General features: G+C 42.1%; 1 protein-coding gene across 1 annotated transcript in view; it reads right to left on the minus strand.

Annotated features, from left to right (window-relative positions):
• EFNB2 (ephrin B2) overlaps positions 1-22187 on the minus strand; it is a 46267-nt gene extending 24080 nt beyond the window's left edge. Inside the window, exon 1 of the mRNA XM_061996439.1 lies at positions 21039-22187. Within this exon, the coding sequence (XP_061852423.1) occupies positions 21039-21166 (128 nt within the window). The 5' untranslated portion in view covers positions 21167-22187. The remainder of the gene's footprint in view (positions 1-21038) is intronic.
• Positions 22188-24624: the final 2437 nt, after the last annotated feature.

Here is a 24624-nt window from a genome sequence, read left to right on the forward strand (position 1 = left end):
GACTTGTTACACAAACTGTTAGTGAACTTTAATGTTTGGGGGTGGACTCAATATTGTATCTTTCCTACTAATAGAAACAGGCAAACTTCAGCACTTCTTCAGGAAAGAGAAATATAATTACTTATTGTATTGATTCATACACAAAATGAGGAGTCTTGTTCTCACAAGGACGAAAACAACAGCAGGTTTATTTCTTTCTCTGTAAAATATATTTGTTCCAATTAAGGCCAAGAAGTGCATGTTTTAGAACTACAGCCAACGACACAACATCCTCGAATGCACAGACCTAAAAGACTGACTTTCTTTCCTCTTTCTCTTGCCTGCCAGCCTTTTCCAAAGAACTTCCTTAATGAAGAATCGGTCTGAAAAACCGACTGAAACAATTGCTGCCTAATGAACACCCTTCTCCAAGTGCTAGTGTATAAACAGCACACACGGTAAATCTAGTTTATTCACAGGCAGCCTTCCTGGAAACTTTACATTAAAGTCCCAGCAGAACAAAGCTCTGGCGTCAGTGACCTCCAGCCTCTGGCTTGGCTAAAGGAGACCACCAGCCTGTAGTAGTGCTGGGGAAGAACTTACTAATAAATTAAAGAGAAATGGGTGATGCAACACCCCAAATTTTGAATACATAATTTACAGCTTGCTCCCACACAATGTAAGTTTTATGATCTGTGCTAATTGACTGGGATTATTTTCACTCACAAAGCCTGTGTAAGAATTACATTTGTTGTGAAGCAGCATATAGCACGACAAAGACATGTAATTACAGATTTAGGGAAAAAGAACAATGAAGTGTTATGGCAAGAAAAGCCACTGTTGATGTATAAATCGCTGTGCTCTTTTCTGTTGAGCAGTATAATTTCCAGACTACAGAAAGTAGGCTTGGCCACAGCTCTTCAAGCCAAGATGCACTGGAGAGAGGCTGAAGCTCTGTCTCCTCCTCCAGATTTCAGACATGCCAAAGGAACGCATTCACTAACACCTCCCAAACACCAAAATGGCTAAACAAATGGGAAAGTGGAAATGCACCCTCCTCAGAGTCACCAGCCTGGTGGAGAATGGCTGAGGGAGGCCAGCTCTGCAAGGGCACTGAGAAAATGGGAGGGGGAAGATCTCAGCCAGCATCTGTTCCCAAGGGACAAGCACAGATCCCGACTGATGCTCTCTTTGGATATCAACTCTGACCAGGCAAAGGCAAAGGGACAGTTTCTTGGCCAACTTCCATCACCTCCAACTGACTTTATCACCTTATCTGACCATAGACGTATTTTACTCTGCTCCTGTGCAGCAGTGTTGTACCAGAAAGAGGAAAATTTACTCGTAGTCCCCCATTTGCATGCCAGGACAAAGGCTAGTCATTGTGATCCCAGTGCTGCAAATATTTCTTCTTGCCAGTAATTCTTCTTCATGTAACGGGAATGTGTAATATGAAACATATGAGATTTCAGAGGAACTAAACTTTTGTTTTTAAATTAAACAATTTAGATTTCCATTTGTAATAAAAATGAAATTCATATGGTTAGAAATGTGCACCTGTCGGTCATTACCAATAGTATGACCTAAAAACAGTCCTGAAAAACAAAAACACTGATTCTGCTTTTAGATTTTGAGAATATGTGTATATTTGTGTACAAAGCAGCAGCAGCATACGTTCTCCATGCAAACTCTGAGCGGAAGCAAGATGAGTTCAGAGACAGTGTGCCAGGCAATCCTCAGAAACTGGTACCGGAGAGAAAATACACTTGTGTGCCTTGGTTAAATAGCCAGGAATTGCCCCATAAAAGGCAGAGGACAGAACCACTCCCAACAAACAACTAAAGTACATTTTACAAGAGCTTTAAACTGAGACATTTGCTAGACTTTATGATAGGGGAATATTCTCGTTATGGCTCTGAAGTCTGTACAGTTTGAGAACTAAACTCGGCCAATCTCCTTCCATTTGAGTTTCTGAACTTGAAGGATCTGACGGGTTTAGGAAAGAAAGCTGAAAAAGAAAACATTAATCTGAGGACTTGATTGTATTGAAATTTTTTCCACAGCTTGCAGTTTTGATCGTGACCTTTGTGAGAAAGATATTTTTTCCAATTTATTTTCCTAATTTTCTTACAACAATAAAGCACAAATATGGATGGAGAGAATAAAAAGGTTTCACCTCATGCATTTCAGTTCGGCCACGAGACTTACAGTAGCCAGTTGGTAGGAGGCCTGATTATTATTGCTGCATTTGTGTAATACTTTTGCTACTGTATTTTCATAAAGACTTTAAATAAATCGTTTGCTCAGTACTAAGCATTTTTCTGAAGCTATTTATTGTAAGCCAGGAAGATTAAGGTTACTGTTTTATGATCCTATTTCTGAAAAACTTCTACTTAAAAAAAAAAAAAAAGCACAATGTACATTCAGCCTTGGTAGAGCTTAACAAAAGCTTCGGGATTTATCCCGAATCTTGATTTCTGCCTGTGCTGATGTAGCATTCTGGTGTAGCCATCAACACAGGACAGCATCTATAAACTGCATCTAGAATGAACTGTCTTTAAAAGTCTGAATATAATGTGCCTTCAAGTGGTTAAAAAAACCTTATTTTTTCCCCCAAATGAAAATATAATAAAGATGGAGCAAAAGGTTTTCAGAGTCTTGTGATTGACACAGAGGAGGCTGTGTTACTTTAATGGTTGTTTGGGACAGCGGCAAGCTCTTTGAACAGTTGGGATAGTGACAGTGAACCACTGCTTTCTATAAACAGCTAACTTCCTAGCTCTCTGCTCTTTGGCTCTAAATGTTCTTTACCAGGAAACCTATGTAACAATATAGGTCCCTGTACCCTTACAGAAACTCAGGAGAAAAGTTTAGTGAATGTCTTATTTCTATTAGCAGTCAGATATGGTGAGACTAAAACAATCAAAGTATCTTGCTCACAATTAATAATCCTACTGAGAAAGGATTATTATTATTGTTGTTATTCTGGGAAAAAGCACAGAAAAGTATATTAAGTACAGTAAAAGCTGTACCACAAAATTAATGTGCTTTCTGTCTTGGATGCAGAGGGCATTTTTTTCTGTCAGACAAAAATTAGTGTACTGTGGATGAGATTTGACATCTGTGCAAAGTCCATGGACATTAATCCTTCCCACATGTCCAGCTAATCATGAAGTTTGTCAATTAACAGAAACATGCAGAGTCCCCAAACGTTTTAAAAATTAAGTATTATAATTAGATCCAAAAGTCACATGATACATGAACAGCAAACAGGAAGAGAGTGGTCTGTTCCCCGCTCCCACAAACGTTAAAATAGTTTTCTGTACCACACTTAGTTTAACTGAGGCCCAGCAGTCTCTGGATGATCAAAATCCTAGAGAAGTTAAATTTGATTTTTAAGTTTTTTTTAAAAATAAAGCTTCTTTTATGCACAGATTCAAACTGATTTAAGAATTTCCTTCTTGTTTAGAGAAACTTAGTGCATTCAACCACATTAAATTAAAGGAGTTTTCCTTAATGATAACCACTCAAACCTGCCTAATCTCATAATAGCAAATTCTCAAAAAAAAATATCAGTATTCTTCACTAAAAATATTTCACTACTCCCTACTAAACCAACATTTCTGAAGCTGTAAAATTATCAACAGATAAAATTCTTTAGAGACATAAATTCCTAAAGATATTTTGTTAATCAATATTGACTGATCTAACAAATTGTTCTTGTGCTTTTCCCAACTTGCAAAACCATATATGCACACACAATATAAACATATATATATATACACACTTAGCTTTAACTATACCTTAGTATTTATAAAATAAATGCAATTTTTAAAGGCGTGTTAGTACTTGTTGCAAGTCTTGTCTAGTTAACTGGGGAAACAGTGCCAAATTTCTGTGTTTTAATACCTTACCTGAACTAATTGGTGTAGGCAGTTAGCCTTAAATTAATGTAACAAAAATAACCCAAAAAATGTGAACAATCAAGACACTTCTTCAAATGCGGCCTGAAACCTTCTGTTGGGGAATCCTACCTATTTAACTTTATGAAGTTTAACTACTACCCTGACTATAAAGTTATTCACTGAAAAGTTTTATTAAGGAAATGTCATGAATACTAATAACACAGTATGTTAGTCCGTTACTTTTGCGATTGCAAACCGAAACAGAATACAGAACAGCATACCACATACAAGTCTCTACTGTTTAAAAAGAATGGTTATTAAATAGTGTATGTATTCATCATCTGACTTTTAAGTAGATGAACATTCATTTTTTGAATATCATTTTGTTCACGGGAGAAACACTTAAGGTTGATGCAAAGCAAATGAAAGTTCCAGTAAAAGGTTCCAGTGATTTCAGTGAAGTAGCAGTTAGTTAATCACAGGCTTCTGAATGAGATGAAAACTAGCTTACCAATTCCCAAAGACTTTGAACTGAATAAGATCCAAAAACATAGACCAGAGTTCTCTGTAAGAGTCTCTTGCTCCATATAGAACCTTCATATTCATTTCTGTCATATTCAACATCATATACAAAGATATGTTATGTGGATATAAGGGATATACTCAGCTCTAAACCTCAAATGTTATTTTGCAGAAGCAGTGATTTTACAAGACTGATCTCACACCAGTTTAAATGGATTAAGTGAACATGAATTCAAGGAGAAGTGGATCAGTAACTGCTGTGGAACAGACAGAAAAACAAGCTTCATAAAAAAAATATTAATGTGCAGTCTCTGTCTCAAAATGGGTACAGAATTTGCTTAAAAAGAAAGGCACTACTCTTACGTGAAGACTCTGCAAGAATTACTACAGTGTGACACAGTAAGATGACAGACTGGCTTTATATACAGACTAGCAAATGAAACTTTGAAAACAAAGAAGTATAGCATTTCATATTATTAAAATTCTTTTGAGTGAGTTTTGGAAGTTATTTGTCTTTGCCAGTGCAGTATTATTAAATTAATACTATAACAAGTTTTACAGAACATGCTAAATAGAGATGTTTTTGAATTTAAATAAAATTTAAGGAGTTTAATCTGCTGACTTTTATTTACATGTAACATTTTTCCACAGTTAATGAAACCATCCATATAAACAATGGTTTCTTGCATCAGTAGAACTTGCAAGCTGGAAACTAAAAGGAATTCAAGCAAATAAATAAGCAAAAATATTCATACTCATCCCTTAAGATCTTTAATGGTAAGTACCACATTATACAAAGGCAAATTATAAATACCATAACACAAGTTTCTAAAGCTGTAGCTCTTGTATTTCTCACTTCATTGGAAGGGAACTCTTCTCAGGGTTTGGGCTCTCCTTCAATAAAACCTGCAGTAAGCCCATTAAATGCTTTGAAACAATCCCCTGAAACTGTAGCCAACCTCCTTTGCCATCCACCTCCCGTACCTCCTGTCCTGGTTTCAGCCGGGATAGAGTCAATTTTCTCCCTGGTCGCTGGTACAGGGCTGTGTCTTGGGTTTAGTGTGAGAACAATGTAGATAACACACTGATGTTTTAGTTGTTGCTACGTAGCACTTATCTTAAATCAAGGATTTTTTCCAGTTTCCCAAGCCCTGACAGCAAACAGGTGCACAAGAAGCTGGAAAGGAGCATGGTCAGGACAGATGACCAGAACTAGTTGAAGGGATATTTCATACCATAAAACATCACGGCCAGTATATAAACTGGGAGAAGCTGGCTGGGAGGGGCGGATGGCTGCTTAGGAACAGTCCGTACATCAGTTACCAGGTGGTGAGCAACTGCATTGTGCATCACTTGATTAGCTTGAGTTTTAGTTCTCTCTCTTTTTGTTATATTAATTATTATTGTTATAACACTTTAAAAAAATGTTGTTATTATATTTTATTTCTGATTAGTTATTAAACTGTTCTTATCTCATCTTATGGGTTTTCCTCTCATTTCCCTGATTCTCCTCCCCATCCCAGTGAGATGGGGAAAGCAGCTGTGTGATGCTTAGTTACCAGCTGGAGTTACCATGACACCTCCAAAGGAGCTCATCTTGTTTCAGACTATCTGGGGAAATGCTTGCAGTGCCCTGAAAAAGAGAATGTTCAAGGGTTTACTTTGTTTTAATCACCACCCCTGGACACAAAATAGTAGTGGTGCCACCATTTCCTGTGTCTCAAGCAGCCATGAAAATGGGCATGGCTTTCAGACAATGCCTTTTCCTGCACCTATTTGTATTGAAATCGGTTGCAAAATTTCCACTGACTTCAGCGGGGCAAGACAATGCAATACATTTACAACTGAAATCTTAATTACCCACACAAGAATGATTCTACAGCATTCTTATGTTTTCTCAAAATTTTAAGTAGACAGGGAAGGAGGAGCACTCTAAAATTTTATCTGTTTCATTTACCAATTCATTGTCCTACCTTTTGCAAAATACTAGAGGAGAGCATTTAAAATACAAAAGAGGATTTTTAATAGACATAAAATAAGGATGGGCCAGGAATGCATACACTTATCCCCAAATAAAACATTGGTTTTGCATGGACCCGGAGGATTTGACTGTCAAATTGTATCCCTACATTGCAGTCCCACAGGCACAGAGCTTCCTTCCACTGTAGAGAGATGCACACAGGCACCATCCCTCTTCAGACGTGCCAGTCAGGGCATTTTCTGACATGTATCATGAGTTTCCTTCACTAAATAACTCGTGTGACTTTTGCTGTTGCAGAGATACAGTCACTTCTTCATTCCATTCCATTTGTGACAGTCACAACTCTAAAGGTGCCTTGTATTTGAGAGAGTGCAGAACATGCAGCTAAGACAAGGTATTTGACAAGAACCAAACCCCTTTCACCCTTCACGTACACCTGCAACCCAGCACCAAACACATCTTCTTGGAGAAACTCTAAGAGAAAATCTGGTTCCTTAAAAGCTGTGATTATGAAGTTATGGATGTGATCTCATGCCGTGGAAAAAGTAAGCCAAAGGAAGTGCTGCAGACTCTCCTTCTGGGGTACCCCAATTCTGGGCTCCAGCAGAGAGGTAGCTGACTCTGCAATTCCTGTCCAGGGGACTGCAGAAGCTTGGGGTGACCATAGACTCTGGAAACCCCTTCTCCCTGACCACCCTGCAAAGCAGAGGCAGTGCTCTGCCTTACTCAGTCCCCAGCACACGGCTACCAGAAGGGGTTTGCTCTAAGACAGTGTATCTGTTTCAGCTGAACACTATCTCTGCCTGCATGAGATGGTTTACTTTTGCTGGAAAGCTGACCTTCTCTCACTTCTGTATCTCACTTACAGAACAAAGCAAAAAACCCACATGCATAAATAAAACGTTCAGACCAACCTGTGCTTTACTCCATCTCCAACCTAAATCCAGAGTGTGAAAATGGATATATGGTTTTCCTCCCCTAAAAGGGAAGCACATTTTCCTCTGCCTTAAAAAAACCCTTGGAGGCCAAACACCTATCTGTTTGGTTTTTTCCTCTACAATGTAAAATAAGATCTGGGCTTTTTGCACAAGAATGTGCAGCCCAGCTTAGATCATTTACCACACAGGCCTGAAATGCTGAAAAGATACACGATTTGATATTTTACTGAAATTGATAAAGGATTTTTTTTTTAATTATAGATTTTGTATTTGGTTTTCATCCATGACCTCTACATAAAGCACTATTAATAGCAATTAACTTTTTGTATTATTGTGCAGAAAGCAATTACTGCTCTGCTAAAAGTACTTAAAGCACTAGAGAATTCTGATCCATTTACTAATCAATTCCGGTTACCACAAAAGAACTGCTAATGTGCCTCAGGACAGTCTTCTAACTAAGAAAGGAAAAAAGAAAAAAAAAAGAAAGGAAAAAAAAAAAGGATGGATATGACCAATGTTCTATTTTAAAGTGTATTATATTAACATTTCATCAGCATTTACAGAAATATGAACCCTCACAACAGTGCTGGAGTTACTCAGCTTCAGCAAACAGAGAATCACTCCACAAATCATTGCTCGTTCTCTCAGGCACAAGCATGAAAATACACACAGGCACATTCTCCTTTTTATTGCATTTCAGCAGAAACATGCTTTCTACACGGAGTTTAAAAACTGCAAGTGGCTGCCGTGAGGAGTAGCAGCCAATCTGTATAAATGACATATTCTGAGGAATTTCTGAAAGAGAAAACACTCAGTAGGTGCATTGTAATTAGTTGCTCTTTCTAGTTACCTCTTGACAAATGATGCATGTGGGTCTGGATGAGAGCCCAACTCTTGACCCATGCCACCACTACACACTTTAGTACTTCAAGCAGAAACCCCTAGCTTCAGCATTCTTTTCATTTCGTTGTTCCAGAAACACGGTGCTGGTAAAGCACAACATGAGAACCAGACATGATTAGCAAAGTTGGAATTCTTTCAGAAGTGCTTCATATAGCTATGTCCTAAATATATCTGAAGAAAGCTTCCTGCTTTCAATTCCTTCCAAATATATTACATGTTTTTGGACTGGGTTAAAGGACAGAACATGGAAATACACACAACAAACAGTGTTCCCACAATACTTAATGATATGCTTTGGCGACATTCATAAGCCTTTCAAACAGAAGATATTCTTGTGATCATTATTTTAAATTCAGGAGGTTATAAGCCCATTCAGAAATGCAACTTCTGCCACAAAAAATACCTTTAAAAAAATAAACACTTTTTGGATAGCACTTTACTGCCCCCTTTTGCACTTTAACATTAGAACAAGTTCCAATATGAACACACATCTGAAAAACACTGTGAAGATATGGGGCAAAATGACAAGAAAATGAATGAAACATCTAGCTTTCATTGTCCCTAATCTTCCATGGAAGAGATCTGTAATGGATGGTTTAAATTACCATATTCCATTTTAATCTGCAAGTATATGGTTAACTAGGAAAGAAGGGGATATTGCTCATTAGCCAGAGTTGCCTCTACAGCACAATCTTCTAAAGCAAAGATCATATGCAACTTGAATTTGGTTTTATTCATCGGGGGAAAAAAAAGAGTGACAAAAGGCTTTCCAGTCTGAGGCCATTCATGTGTTAGCAATCCCTTAACTGAAAGGATGGGTGTATCCTTTAGAAGAAATCTTCACAAACTGGCAGGCAAGAATATTTTCATGAAAGGTGAAGACAAGAAGCCTAGACATTCAAATACCCTGCAAGCCTACAGGCATAAACCCGTTCTGCAACTCTGCACTGCAATTAGAGTCCATACAGAATCCACGTATGTCTCTGTCTGTCCACACATATCTACAAAAGGTAATAAATCTATAGTCTAGTGGCCAGTTATTTACAAAATACTAATTCATTGTGACAGAGCCAGAGGGGCACACATCCTGCCCCAACCCTAAGCGTCCATTTGACAAAATCCATGTGCTGCTATGTACACTTATATTTAAACTTAATCCATTTTCCTCTGTCATCCTACAATTACAATACAAGTCACAATAATATTAAATTTCACTGCCTACAGCATTACACAACTGAACCATTACTGTAATGAAAACTGACTCCCTTTGATATTAACACTGGTGTTTTCTCTCATTTGCTAGCTATGAAATACAGGAAGAGACCAATGTTGTTTTAATTAAAGAATTGTTGTTCAAAATATGCTACTGGGACTATTAAAGTAGTTCTTTGCTCTCACAGCAAAGATAATCAGATATTTATATGGTTTGTATTTTTGAAAAAAAAAAAAATCTGTGCCATGAATACAGTGTAACAAAACCACACAGCTCTACTTGACTTGTGCTCACAGAGGCAGGGTGTGCCAAACCCAAGAAAGATCGGGCTTTACTGAAAAGATGCAGAACAGTAGATCGCATGGAACGTTAAGTCAAATCGAACCATATGTGTTCTGTACACAAGTCACTGAAGTCTTTGCTTTCAGATAGCTAACAGAGAGCAGCTGGCAATTGCCAAAGAGCTGCTTTTCAAAAAATGGCACTGTACATCACAGGAAAGAAACAATAAAACCAGACTGCTCTATTGCCGTGCTATTCTGTGCTCTTCTCCACCATTCCTATTACAAAAAACAAATGTCTTATGTCTGCCACAATATGAGGATACCCACCAAAGCTTGCAGTCTTCCTTAACTACAATTTGTTCACACCTGTACAGTCTTGTTTCAAGATGTGCTCCAAGCAAAGTCTATAAAAGAGGGCAGGGACTGTCTTGTTACTTGATGAGACATTAATAATCAGTTATTGTACCTCAAATGCAAAGAAAAAAATTCAGTTGCTCTGCAGTTGGTAGAAAATGTATTATTGCATATCATTTGCCTGCATCAGTAAACACTGGAAGCAGAACAAGTTGTTAACTCACAACTTTCAGGAAAAGTTACACCAAATCACTAACAGCACTGTACGACAAACCAAACCTATTATGGCAAATCACTGTTATGCAAATATTTCCAGCAACTCTCCATCACTCCTATACCACATGCTTTTTCTCTTTATATGATAAAGACAGTTTTTAGGTGAGAAAAACATGACCCTGAGTGAAAACCCAAATGGGAGATCTACAGTCAGTTTGCACTTGTACCTCATTAAATCCAAGATTCAGTCACTCCCAAGTGTGGAGATCCTATGTTCTTACATTAAATACCAGCATTTCCAAAGTTTGATTGGCTGACAGAAGCAAAATAAAACCATGTGGTTGCTACCACTTCCAGGACAGTAATAGCAAGAACCAGCTTTTGGTCTGCTGCAGGTCTGAGCTTCTCAAATTAAGCTACACTGATACTGGAGTTTAGAAAATCTTGCAAGGTCCAGAGGTGCATTCAACAGTAATTAGAGATCCCTGTCCAGGATTTAAGAGTCCATCAGAGAGATTCGGCAGACACACAGGGACAGCAGGAGCTCCAGGCAGTCACTTTTAACCCACTGCCTCTACTAGATGGAGGCTCAGCCCTATGCATCCTTTGCAATCTGAGTTCTCTTTCAGGGAGATAACCTGGGCTCCTGGAAATAGCTGAGTGGCTCTTGGTGGTTAGTCGACAGTGGAAATGTGTTGCTGGCATTACACTGAACTGCAAGCAAAAGCACAGAAAACTCAGTTCAAGCAGAGCTACCAGTGCTGCCAGACCTCCGGGACCAAAGCTGACGGACAGGCTTGAGCTGTACCAGACAGTACAAGGGACTGGCCACTGGTATAGCTACACTGACTACTGGTACGTTATATGAAAATTAAGATTCTTTCCAAATGCAGATGAGCCTAGAGCTTGTGATATAATTCCTTGATATTTAAAAAAAAAAAAAAAAAGTTATGATGCTTCAGAGATCTGTATTTGTTCAACCTCCAAAAAATCTTTTCACCCTGGCTTTAGTTCAACACAGCTCATGCTTAAATTCGTCCTGCTTGAGCAAAAATATTCAGTATTCAGCACATGCTCAACATGAGCTTTTCTGAATGACGACAGCTTCCCGAGTCAGGCCCTAGGAGCATAGTGCCTTCAAGCTTGCCTTGTTGTCACACACCAATCCGCAAAATGGAAAAGCCTATAATAAGCAATAATTTTTTTAAGATTCGGCTTTAGTTTTGCTTCAAAAAGTGTCTGAAAACTGACAGAATTAATAACTATTACCACCATAAAAGTATTACCTTTTTCAAATATTTATCACACAGACTAGTAGCAATCTTGCTTGGCAACGTGACCTTCCCTGTTTAGCTAATCTATATAGCTTGGAAATACTTTGGAAAAATAAAACCTCCATAACCCCTAAAGGTCAAGTGTTATGCAGTGATTAAGCTAGACTGTTTCTAAACTAAACTGAAATTAATTAAACATGAAGAAAGCAACTGAAGTGAGGACAGCTGATGCTATGGGACTGCAAATCCTCAAAAGGAGTCAAGGTGTTCCCAACTCCAAATTTACACTTTTACCTAGTCAGGTATAGAAACCAACTGCTGCTCAGGCAGTAGGTAAGCAGATGGCAAGCACCAGCAAAAACGAAAATGCGAAACGATGTGCCACTCAGCAAGTCAGAAGCACAGTTATGTGTGCTTTCACCAGTGCCCACTGCATAGGTTCCTTAAACAAACTGCTTCAAACTTGCAGAACATCAAAAGCCAGATGGGTCTTCCTGAATGAATCCACAAGGCAAGCAGCCAGGATTCCTGTTTGCTGCAGAAATAGGCCTGGACTTGATTTGAGTCTTCTTAGCTCTGACAGGCTGGAGTCTGGCAGAACTCCCAATCCAAAATAAAATAGCATTCAATTGAGACTCTGCTTTAACTAATAATATGAATAATAATAAATTTTAAATCCCTCTTATTAGGTTTAACATACTCTTGTTTTTATAGTGCATTGTTCACCTTTCCCACCGTTGTTCTTTGGCTTGGATACTTAAGTACATGCACTGTTCAAACAGAAGCTAACAAAACAGTGAGAAGCAATTCACAGCATCACAGATTTTTAAGCCTAATGTTATCATTCTACCATCTAGCCTATCCTCCTGTGTATGACAAGCCATATAATTTCTCATTTTCTGTTGAGACTTGTAAAACTTGATTATGCTTTAAAGTGTATACAGCTCTGAAGCCTCCTAAATAAAGATTTGTAAATCCTATTTTAGCCATTAACCACAAAACATTTCAAAAGAACACTATAGGTAGAAAAACCATCTTCTGCATATGCCATACATCAAGAAACATTCACCTAGCAACATAATCCTCTACTAGGCTTTATCTTTTCTGGCTTGGAACCTATGTTTAAAACCAGAAGAAAGCACAGACTATTAGATCAAAGTTTAAATCAGCTGCATTATAATTATCATGCTGATACTGCAATAAACACTGGGTGTTGGCTAGCCAGGATTGCCAAAAAAGATAGAGGTCCTGCCCTTATTTGCTGTCTTTGACAATGTATATAATCACATCAAAGAAAAGTTCTCTGCATCACTGCTAACAGAATAGAGGAAAAAAAATATTCTCGATGTTCTACTTCCTTGAGTAATATGATAAGATTTTGTTCATTGTGAGAAAATGAAAATGTTGTCTATAATGAAAAAATCTCAATTATAATGTAAAGTCCCTGCAGGCTAATGTAATACTGAAAAATACTGGAGGTATTTTCATGGAGTTGAACAGGAGTTATAAGTCTTGAACATGTTTATCTACTTGCAACTAGAAATATAAAATGTTAAATGACATTTTCAAATATGAATTTTAAATTTATCTATCATAATTCTGCATTTAAGTCTACTTGTAGACTTCTGAAAATCAGTCAAAGATCAAATGTGATTTTACAAGCCCCCAAAGATAACACGTAATTCAAAATTACACCGAAGACACTTCAAGTTTAGGGAATTTCTGCATGCATGCTTTTATAGTTCCAGTTTTGAAAACCTATCTGTCCATGTGGGTGGAACAGTGACAGCAAAACTGTTTTTTGTTCTGCCATTTTGTTTTCATACTTGGCTTTCAGAAACATGCTGACTGCTGCATGCTTGTTTTCTCACAAGTCTCTCCACTGTTTAGTGTTTGGGATTTGGGATTTTCTTCCCTCCCATCTCCAATTAGGGATCAGAAGTGCAAACTGCAAAACCTCTGCGTTTGGAGTGCATTTTCGAGTTAATGCATATCAGTGAAAACTACAGGAGAACCTTCACAGGGTTCTGTATGGCAAGAGGGAGACAGACCTGCTGTGCACTGCCCAGGATGGGCTCCATGAAGAATCACCGGTTCCCTTCGATGCCCTGCCAAACTTACCTAGTCTTATCTGGAACATTTCTGATATGTGACATGACAGCCAGGTTCGAAAGCTAAATGTTGGATAATGGTGTGCAAACAAAGGACATAGTTTTTTGCATTATTTCTTTAATTACTTTAACCCTTGTTCGAACAGAAAGCATAAGGCCAGAGTAATTCAGCTTCTGTCTTTGTCATTTGCCTGCCATAAATATGCACCAGTCTGCATTTGAAAAGCTGAAGGAGGCTGCAAGCTTGCTGGACATTTATCATGCTCTGTTCCCTGTTAACAAGCAAATACTTTAGTTGAATGGCCCATTAGCAATCATTGTCAAATGCAGAATGCAAGGTACTTGGATGTGACTGGCCTGTAAATTAGATGAGGGTGCCCCTATGCTTTAGAGAATTTCAGCAAATGAATCAGATCTTTTGATATACATTTGTGAAGGTTAAGCTACAAGAGAGGAAACGTATCTGAGCACTTCAGATCCCCTATATACTGCCAATCTGTTCAGCTCCCTGTATGCACTTGTTTATTTTTCATTTGTTAAATCACATTAGCATCAGCAGTTTGACAGTTTGGGTTCTGGAGTTGTCTTTTCAGTCAGAATTGTGAAGCTTTCCAGCTTACTATGGGGTAGGATAAGAATGATAAATTCAAGCATGTCAATTAACATCTTTATAATAAAAAACCCACAAAAACAAACAAAAACCAAAAACGGGGGTGGGGGTGGGAGGGAAATCCCCAAACTTAAGAAGTGTCCCAGCCACTGCCAAACAGCCAGCATGAATTCCATTTTGCAGAGCTCATCCCAAGCTCATTCCCACTAAAGACAGACACAACTGTTATTGTAGGCTTCAGTGTTTTTTCCCCTTATGTCTAGACTCTGCCTAACAAATGCAGAGTGCTTTCTTTCTCCCTTAGCAGACAAATGAGCAGGCAATAAAGTAAATATTTCTCGTTTGAATCGTACCCCTGATTTGCAATGTAATGCTGTCTTTAAATTGTGGGTGTTTACGGTTGCCAGTTGGGTTTAAAAGCAAGTCTTAACTATTTATAAGGCTCTTTAAGAGAAAGGCAACAACAAAAAAAGCAAGTAGCTGCACTAGGAGAGGTATTTTAGTACCTTTACAGCTGCAGATCACTTAAAATAAATGACAAAACAATGGCTAACTTGTTTGCCGGCTGAACTCAAGGGGCTGACAGCAAACTGATCCCAATTATTTTAAGTTGGGGGGGGGGGGTAGGCTGGCAGATGCTTATCTCATCCATCTCATTGATTTCTGCCTGCCTTTTGGAAATAAATAACACCTATACAACTCAACCAGATCCGTTTGGTTATCTGCAGCTTTACTGGTAAATACGAAGGGATTCTGGTTTGTACATGGTTTGTTTTGGGGTTTTTTTCCCTTTTATATTTTTGCAGGATGGGAAACACATGAGATGCTTAAGTATCACCTGGCCAAGGCACAGACAATGCAGCGTGTTTATCTTTGCCGCTCCCATGGCGTTTGAGATGGAGACCACAGCCTGAAACATAGCTGAAATCAAAAGGTCTCTGTTTTCTTTCCAGATAACCCGAAGTCCTACCTATCCCCTCTGCCCTCTGTTCTTTGCCAGCATGCTCACGCCTGAAGCCCAAATACATTAAGGCAACAAACCCCAAGTGCAGCTAATTCTTCAGAAAGACTGCTGCTAAGGTAGGAGTTAAAAAGGAAAATCTTCCACACCTCACAACTGCAACCATGTCAAGTTTTAATCGGTCCCCATCTCAGCAGAAAGCAGTAAATGAAATCTATCTTTACCTTGTTAGACACCACCAATGAGCAAGAACTGAGCAGCTTTTCTTTACTCCTTGAACCATCCCAAGCCACAAGTAGGCCTTTCATACTTTCTAATCCTGGCCCCCAAGTTTTGTGCGGTTCTCACATAATACCTTACAGCCCGGAGCAAGGCCCTTAGTTTCTAACACCCCTTTCAGAGACGTGTCATTTCTAACATCAAGCTAATCTATATGTTGCCATGGCATCACCCTTTATCTGCCTTTACATCTTATGAACTGCATGGATTTACCACATTATTTTTATCTGAAAGACAGAAAATGGTGGTTTTATTGCCATACAATCAGATTACTGCTGCTAGTTTCTCTATGCCTTTTTACCATACTTCAATCAAAAGGGATCAGTTTCTTTATACTCTGCCCTTGATTTACATTACATCTGTAAAGACCTAGTCTGGGTTGTAATCCCCTTATTAACTATGACCAGGGTTGATTTGCCTAAAAATAAAAGCAAATTGTGTCAGACCTTTTCACTTTGTTTTTGATTCGGAACTACAAAATGGATTACTAAAGAAATCTTCAGAGTTCACACGGCTGGTATAGTACTGAATTTAAAATGAGAATTAAACAAGTTAAACATGGGAGCTGTGTCAACGGTTTACATTTTCCATCATGGGAGAAAGGCTGAACTGCATTTGTCTTTGTGTTCTCTGGCTTTAAAGAGACAATGAAGCCACAGGAGTTTTTCCAAGCTCTTCTAACACTGTCCATTTGCCATCCTCCCTTTCCTCTGATTTTCATGCAACTCCCCCCACATCCAAACTCTTCCCCCTTGATGCTCTCTCCCTAACCCCAAAAAAACTCCCCTTGCTCAAGACCACTCTGTTCTGGTTAAAAGTCTATATGCTGTGGCACTGCATATTTTAATCAAAATATTCCAAGCAGTTTAACATTCCTGTTTAAGTTTCCACAACGCCTCACAAAGAATGAGCTCATAAGCAAATCCATGTAGATGTATGATAAATGACCAGAAAAACAGGTTTCTTTATGTCGGCAGCCAAGGCAGGCAGACATTAGGCACACATGAATAACATTTTAATCACTGTTTTTTCCTCATAAGAACACTTTCTTCTCATTTGCAATAAGCAATTTCAAGTACTGCAGGTTGCACAAAGCATGAAGACCAGGTCCCCAAAAATAAAAGAAACCTCCTCCAAAGGCCTGTCTTTGCCAGCATGTCAATGCAGTTACCTGGGGTCTTCTGCTGACTTCTCATCACAGGAATCTTGGTCAAATTTGAGATGATCCTGAGTATCACACCTAAAGCAACGTGATCTTACAATAAAACAAGGAAGAAGGAAAAAAAAGTGGGGGGTAGAGGGAGGCACTCTGGTGTGTTGGAAAAGGGAGAACTTAGGTGATTTTAACTTGACTTTTTAGTCACCCTCTTTCTAAAGGCAATTACTTCGTTAAACCAAGTGAAATAACGTAGCACAGCTTATAGATAACATGCTTCAAGATAATTAGTACAAATAATATAGCAATTATATGCCATGTATAAAAGGCTGGGGAAAGTAACCAGCTTGAGAATTGGGCCTTCAGTTTGTTCTGAATTCATTTTGCTAATGCACTTGTGCTTCAGGAGAGTTGGCTATGAATGCCAGAGATAGCAAATGGAATGGAAGCTACTACTCACTCCCTGTATTAGCATGCCAAGTGTCAACAGCTATGTTTTGGGTACAATTTAGGAGCATGTGTTTAAATAATCTTAACCTTCCACTCCTGTTTCTTCGGCTTGAAGCTGTAATTTCTGAGGTTAGAAAGTGCAGTCCCAAGACACAGGCCTCCCAAATAAATTCTTGTCTAGCTGAGAGGCTCCCAAACATTTTGTGAGATATCGTTTTTGCAAGCTCTTTGTGCTCTGGCTGGCTTGCCTGTCCTGCGAAACAACGGCTGTCCATTACCTACAGTTTATCATCCTGACAAAATGTAAGGAATGTGGATGTGAAAGCACTAACAATTCCACCCCTGGTGCTTTCTCCTTTTTTTTCCTCTCTATATTAAAACCGACAAGATTAACCCAAATGCAAACTGCAGAGCATAGTTCAAGGGGCTATTCAATTGGTAGGGAATGTGCATTTGTTTACCTACAAAAATAAGAATTTCAGATACAATGAGCAGCAGACTAGCCTATATGCCACTGAATAGACCGTTTAACGGGGTCATCAATTGTACTTTATTTTATCCTGTTTCTGACACATTACCATTCATTCAGAGGCAGGCTGTGAAATATCCCATATACAACCGGTTACCAGAGGGAGGGAAAAACAGCTGTATAATCTAACTTAATCGGCGTCCAAGGCACTGCTTGTAAGGACAGCCTTCCTTCCACATATCACCAAGGAGAACTGCTTTCCTCACCGGCCTATGGCATGCAGGGAATAGCGACACTTACAGACATAACCAATGTAGGGTTTTTTTTTTCAATGAGATTTCTCTACCTACCGTTTCACTAAAAGGTACCCCATAACACTACCTGCTCTCCTGTATGTCAAAGGAGGTGCCAAGACCTTGTGAGGTGAAACTGAGGTAATCAGTGCTATCTATATACATTGTTTGTCTTGGCAGGAACAACACAGGCAGACAATCCCCCCTATTTAAGTGTCACTAGGAGTTAAGTCTGCAAAGTAATTTTTCTTTGTGTTTCCAAGACCGTGAGATCTGAGGTTCTTCAGAAGAGAAGTCTGTAAAATCTACCAAAACCATCTGCAACAACGATGTTAAACCTCCCAAGTAATAAAATCGCAGGTATAATCATTTTATGTGCATCACTTAAATCTTATGATTTGGTCAATAAAAGCAGACTTCTAAAAAGGGAGAGAGGGGCCAACAGAGGAGGGAGCTCTGTGTTCAAATAGCTATCCCCCTGCTCTTCATCCCAGCCACCTGCTAGAAATTATTACCTCTACACTTCAGTGCAAAACCAATTCAGTTTATACGTTCACCTTAACCTAAAATTTATTATTTCATACTTTATATTAACCTAACAACTTCTCCCAGCATTTAATTGCCTACCTGTTCCACAGATTTATGCGTTGAGGCTTTCAATAGAGTTAAATGCACAGCTTCCCTGAATAAATTAACCAGCGCCAAAGATAGTTGTTAGTTCAAACCTAGAAAGAAGCTTTATTATTATGCTACACCAAGACCCATTCAATAGCTTACTTCTCCAGCTAACATTCAGCTTGAATCTAGAGTCGAGGATAAATTTGTCTAAGGAGAAATTATTCGGTATCCTTCAGGCGAACAATTGTGACAAGAATCAGTAAGAAATCCTGCTCTGAGAAGTGGAGCTGTCTCACCGGCAGCAATATCGGTAATGCATTTGTAAGCTCCCTCAAACTACGGGCCTCCGAGTGTCCTATAAATCACTAGCCCCAGCAACTGAATAGACTAATTTTAATAGTGTACTTCTTCACTGCGGTGATTAAGCCTCAATGAATCACTCCAGAAAACTCAATTACATCAACAACACAACCTATTTTTAAGCGTGCATTTAAGTTGAAAAAGCAATTAGATATTATCATTAGATCTACCATTAACAACGTTCAACCTCTTTTTTTTTTTTAATCAAATAGTTTAGAATTAACCAAATAGAAACACGACTTGTATTTGATAGAGGAAGCATATCCCCAGGCTGTGTAAGATGGGCTGAGTTCAGCTAGCTCGGGTTCTCACCGCACCGGTAGCAAGCACAGCAAAGCTGCCTTAGCAAGTGGCTCCAGCCCCGGCAGAGCCGGAGCCCGAGAAGCCGCTTCTGCATTGGAACAGTGACCTCTGTAGGCATGAGCCCTCCCAGGGCTGGCTGGGGAAAGAATAAGCCTTCCCCTTCCTCCACGACGGAGCCCAACCCCTTCTCCACCGGCTCAGCAGGCCCACTGATGCCATGCAACCCCGACTCTCAGCCTTTTGACTTGGGAGAGTTCAAAGAGCCTTGTAACGCCCGCTTTATTTAAAACCTGCCAGGTGGCTTTATTCTCAGATGGTATATCGTACCTTTCTTAATCCAAAGGAAGGGTTTTAGCTACCCAGCATCATAAAAGTGCAGAGCCAGAGGCTGGAACTAAACTTTATTTTCACTGGTTTCCCACCTGGTGGATTTATAAAACGATAATTTGCCACGCAATACTCGGAATAAAGACACTGAACTAAGCAGCCCACAGCATTCTCAACACTTTTGTTAAAGATCACAAAACTTTTCTGCAAAGAAATCCTACAAAGATACTGCAAATATGAAATTAATGAAAAACACCGGCAGAAGTCTGCAGCCACTTTTTCTTCCCATGGGAACAATGGTAGGTAATAACGACTGTAAAGCCAGCTACTTGATAAACTTCGAGATTCTACTCTTAATTTAAACTTTAGAATCTTCACCCAACTCCTGGAGATCCCGCCACCTACACAAAATTAATCCCCGATCCAGGAAACACTCCATGCTTCTTGTCCCATCACCACCTAACATTTCCTCTAAAAAGTCCCCCGGGAAAACAAGATGTGCACTTACTGGATTTAATGGGAAATGTTAAATTCAATTAGCACTACTCATATGGTTTGCTTTTAAACATACATAATTGAAGATAATAGCATGAGTTAAAAGAAATTATTTTAATTCTGGTGTAAACTCCCCTAAATTTATTTCTTCCTATTGCAATTTTTGTCTTTTAAAATAGCGGGTTTAATCACAAAAGTTCAAAGGATTTCACAAGTGAACAAAGCCAACTGTAATTCTGCACGTCGAAAATGGAGACAAAACCAAAAGTAGAAATTGTACATCACCGACTCATATTTCTCTTTAGAAAGACAGCCCACTTGCCAAAAAGTTCCTCCTCCCAATAGCAAGAAATGTTTTACGTTTAAATAAAGAAGTTTTGTTTTTTAAAAAGGATATGCGTCTATTTTAAGAGTGTGCTTTGATAGTGAAGTCCTGGGAACACATGTACTTTTTTTGCCTGGGTTTGTTAATGAAGAATGACACTAAATGGCTGTGTGATGGGTAATGCTTAGTTCATTACTCACTGACATGTGCCTTGACACCATCAACTCCACAACCAAATTTAGCCCTGTTATAAGCAGATGTAACTTCGCTGGAGTCAATGGGATGAGTTTGCATCTGCAGACGGAGAAGTTGAAGAGTATCACCCTTTCCTGGCAGGCCAGTAAGGCCCGGCTCCGCCGCTGCTCCGACCCCGGGGAGGCGGCGGCTCCGCGGGCGCGGAGCCCAGGCCCCGCCTGCAGGTTGCAGTCCAGTGCCGCCGCCCCGCTCCCGATCCGCCACACCGTCCCGTCGCGGCTCCCACCTCCCTCCCTTCCTCCCTCGACCCTCCCGCCGGGCGACAAGCAGCAGCGGGGCAGCGCCGCCGTCACACGGGCCACCCGCCAGCCCACGCCGGAGTCTCCCGCCCCGTCCCGTCCCCGTGGCCCCCGACGGCCGCGGCCAGGCTGCGGCACTGCCGTCCCCCCCCCCCTCTGCCCACCACGCACCGCCAGCCCCCGGGGAGGCGGCGGGCGGGAGCGGAATGGAAACTTACTTGGGGTTGGAGGAATTCCAATAAATGGGGTCTAATACGATGGACCTCGCCAGTGCAGTTCTGCATAAAACCATCGCGACTCCCCAGCAGTACTTCCAGGCGGAGGCGTCTCGCCTCCGCGCTGCCATGGTCGCAGGCGGAACCGAGTCCCTCCCCGGAGCCTCGCCAACTCCGCCGTGCGGCTTCCTCGCACCTGGGCAGCAACAGCAGGGTGGGTGCCCGGTATCCCAACAGCCCGGGCGATTGATAGGGGAAAATTAATTAAAATAATTAAAAAAAAAAATCACACGCTAAGGGTGGTCGAATGCACTTGGTGAGATCTGCAGGCGGATCTACTGAGTCATGTATGCCACTCGCATGTAGGAAATTCTCCTGCGAGGTTAAGATCCAAGCTACCTCCGAAGTAACAAGAACAACAACAACAACAAAAAAAAGCAAACACTTCAGTCTTTCCTCTTACTGGGGGTCTCCCGGCTGTCTTGGAGGATGCCACTCAAAACTGCCAACTCCCATTTGGATCCAGTGCGCCATACACGTTCACAGTGTCTAAGGCTCGTGTAAAAAGGAGTACAAAAAGGTAAAGAAAAAGAAATGGTGGTAGGAGAAATAAAGGGGTTGGGGGTAAGGGGCACAGCCTCAACAAGAGACTCCTTCTGTGTGTCTTTCACTGCTCCCTGCAGTTTGCAATCCGCACAGGCACCAGCTCGGGCTGTTTTGGGCAGCTCGGAAGCAACCGCGAGTCAATAAATCCACTCCGAGAGTCAGCTCCCCCGGTCCTGGGGAGGCGCATCCGCAGGGCTCCGGTTTCCCCGGGGGTCACCGATGTCCTTGTCGCCGGCCAAGCCCCCAGAGAGATGCAGAGAAAGAAGGTGGCGATGAAAAAGAGTAATTAACAAAATAAAACAAAATAAACGGCGGGGAGGGGGGTGGTTGTCGCCGCGTTAAAACGTCCCTCTCTCTCCCGTTGCAAAATCCGCAGTGCGCGCCGCGGCGATGGGAGGACGAAGAAAGCCGGGCGTGGGACCTGCGCGGCCGCGCAGCGCGGAGAAGGAAGGAAAAGAAGCGACAGACGCCGCCGCTCCCAGCGCGGCGCCTCCGACCCGTGGTACTGCTGCTGTTAGCGCTGCTACTGCCGCCGCGAGTCCCCAGCACAGGAGCGCGGCCGGCGGCAGCGCGCCGCCGTAGCCATATAAGCGCGGCCCCGCCGCCCCGCCGCCGTCGCTCATAGGGCCGCCGCCGGGCCGCCACGCTGGTTGGGCGCCGCGTGTGTCACTTACCGCCGCGGCGGCGGGCGGGGCCGCGCCGAGCCCAGCCGAATCCAGCCGAGCCTAGCCGAGCCGGGACGGCAGGTAACACCCCCCGGCCCCGGCGCGCCGCGGGCGGCCGCCGGGCTGAGGGAAAGAGCCCACTCGCTGTTAGTCACGCTGGGGTTGTGCGGGAGGCGCGACTGGCTCACGCGGGGCGGAATCACGGTGGGGGAAATAAAATGAAGCAAACACCTAACCACGTCTTTGCTAAAATTGAGCATGTTTCCACTTACAGTGCTGTTTAAAGAGTGGGGAGCAGCAGCAGGGCCGGGGGGCGCAGGGCTCCCCCGCACCCTCTTCTTTACTCAGGCAAAGCGCTGCTGATAGCGCTCCGCGGCTGCGACCACCTCCGCGCCGCTGCTCGGGGGAGGGCCCGGGGCTCCGCTGACGCGGCGTTCTCCAGCAACTTTATGCAGGTGCCCGGGCGAAGGAGGGGAGACAGGGGTCTCTCCTATGCTCAGTCCCCACTGGGCCTCTCCGCGAAATGTCCCCGAATTTACGAAGTTTGTCTGGTTGCGTGGAAATTAGCCAAGGGCTATCCCGAAATAACAGGACTTGGATGCGCGGAGCCCCTTCAAAAGGTTGCGGAGCGCAATTAGGGGTGCTGAGGTCGGGTGTGGACTCCATCGCCTTTCCCCCGCGATCGCTGTCTTTCCCTTCCACTTTCAGGTGGGGGCAGGCAATTTTCGGATCCAGTTCTCTTTCAAGACCCCGCGTACCCCGCCGGCACCTGGCCCTTTTATTTGATTTTATTGAAATAAGAAGGTAGCCAGAGGAGCTAGCTGCGGATAGCACTGGAGATGCCTCCCCGGGGGGTTCGGAGGCCGCCGGAGGTGATGATCGCGGCCCCCGCGGACGCGCCTGCCGCCGTGCTCTGGGTCCGCGGCTCCCGCGGCACTTCCACGGGCCCACAGCTCCCACTAGCGGCCAGCGCCCTCGCTCCGCGGGGCAGCGGAGGGGAGCGGAGCCGTGCCCCTCGCTGTGCCACTCCGCGGCTGCCTCGCGTCCCTCCCTGGCCGCCGGCAGCGCCGTTCCCCCGCGGAAAGAGCCGGCGGTACCGCTGCCCCCAAGGGTAGCACTGGGTCGAGGAGGCGGCATGGGTGAACGGGCCGCGTCGAGAGCTGTGCTGCGGCTGAGCACCGGTTGTACTATGGTGTCATAGTCGCTCCTGTAGAACGAAGGAGCTTACCGAATTTCTTCCAGTAGGGATTTCTTGCCAAAATACTATCTGCAGAAAGGATTAAAAGTTAAATCCCAGGACATTACGGCGCGCGCTCTGTCATTTCCCTACCGTTTAGTTATGGCATGCAAAGAACACGCTATGAAAGGCCGTAATAATTTCGCATCATTTTATTGCCGAAGAAGTATGGGCGTTTACTTGAAAATGGGTCAGTGGTGGTGCTCACTCGGCTTTTAGAGAAACGTGAAGAAGCCCTTATAAGGAAAACGACTAGCACCGTAATTTATTTCCCTGATCGATGTAAAAGACAATGATCATTTTGACCCCCTTTTAAACTAAACCAGTGTTTCAGCCCCCGCCGCCCCGCCTGGCAGGGACCGCTCCTCCCGCTCATAGCAAAAGGGAGAGAAGATTTGAGACGCATTCGATGCCCCCATAGATTCTGTGTTAATTGTGTTTGGTAGTTCCCTAATGCAATCTACCACTCAAGGAAGCAAGGAAAACAGTTTGCTTTTCGCACAAAACACTGAATACGTTTTAAGTAAACTACTTAATTAAATTTAATTTGCAGTGAGGAAGGAATTGCAGATCCGGCGACGCAATTTGGTGGAAAAGGATCCCATTCCCAGGACGGAAGCTTAGCACTCAAGTGGGAGACAGAGGGTGGAATATCTCCGCACATCGAGGGGCAGGCATCAAAGGAGAGCTTCGCCGGCGAGGGGAGGAAAGTACTTTATTATTATTTTAAACAAATGTGTGGTGTATACCCAGTCACCAGCCAATGTAAACAGCGAACCTGATAAACGCTTCTAGCAACAGAGACGTGTAAAAGAGGTTTACCTCAATTTTGCCAGGCTGCTTCTTCTGTTTGTTTTGAAGCAAAAGGTTACGAGCGGTGTTTTGTAAAAGCTGTGAGTAAACTGTGACCTCTAACTCTCCGTATCCTCGCTTTAAGTAAACCAGAGGAAATGAAGAGCCCTGGTATTGTCTGAAAATATCCTCCTGTAGCTAAATATATCACTCGACTTCTATTGTCCATCAGCTAATCATTTTACGTAAATACAGCTGTTTTACTCTTCTCTCTTCTCAGCATCCTAAT

The sequence above is a fragment of the Colius striatus genome, chromosome 1 (assembly GCF_028858725.1).
Source record: "Colius striatus isolate bColStr4 chromosome 1, bColStr4.1.hap1, whole genome shotgun sequence".
Taxonomy (NCBI): domain Eukaryota; kingdom Metazoa; phylum Chordata; class Aves; order Coliiformes; family Coliidae; genus Colius; species Colius striatus.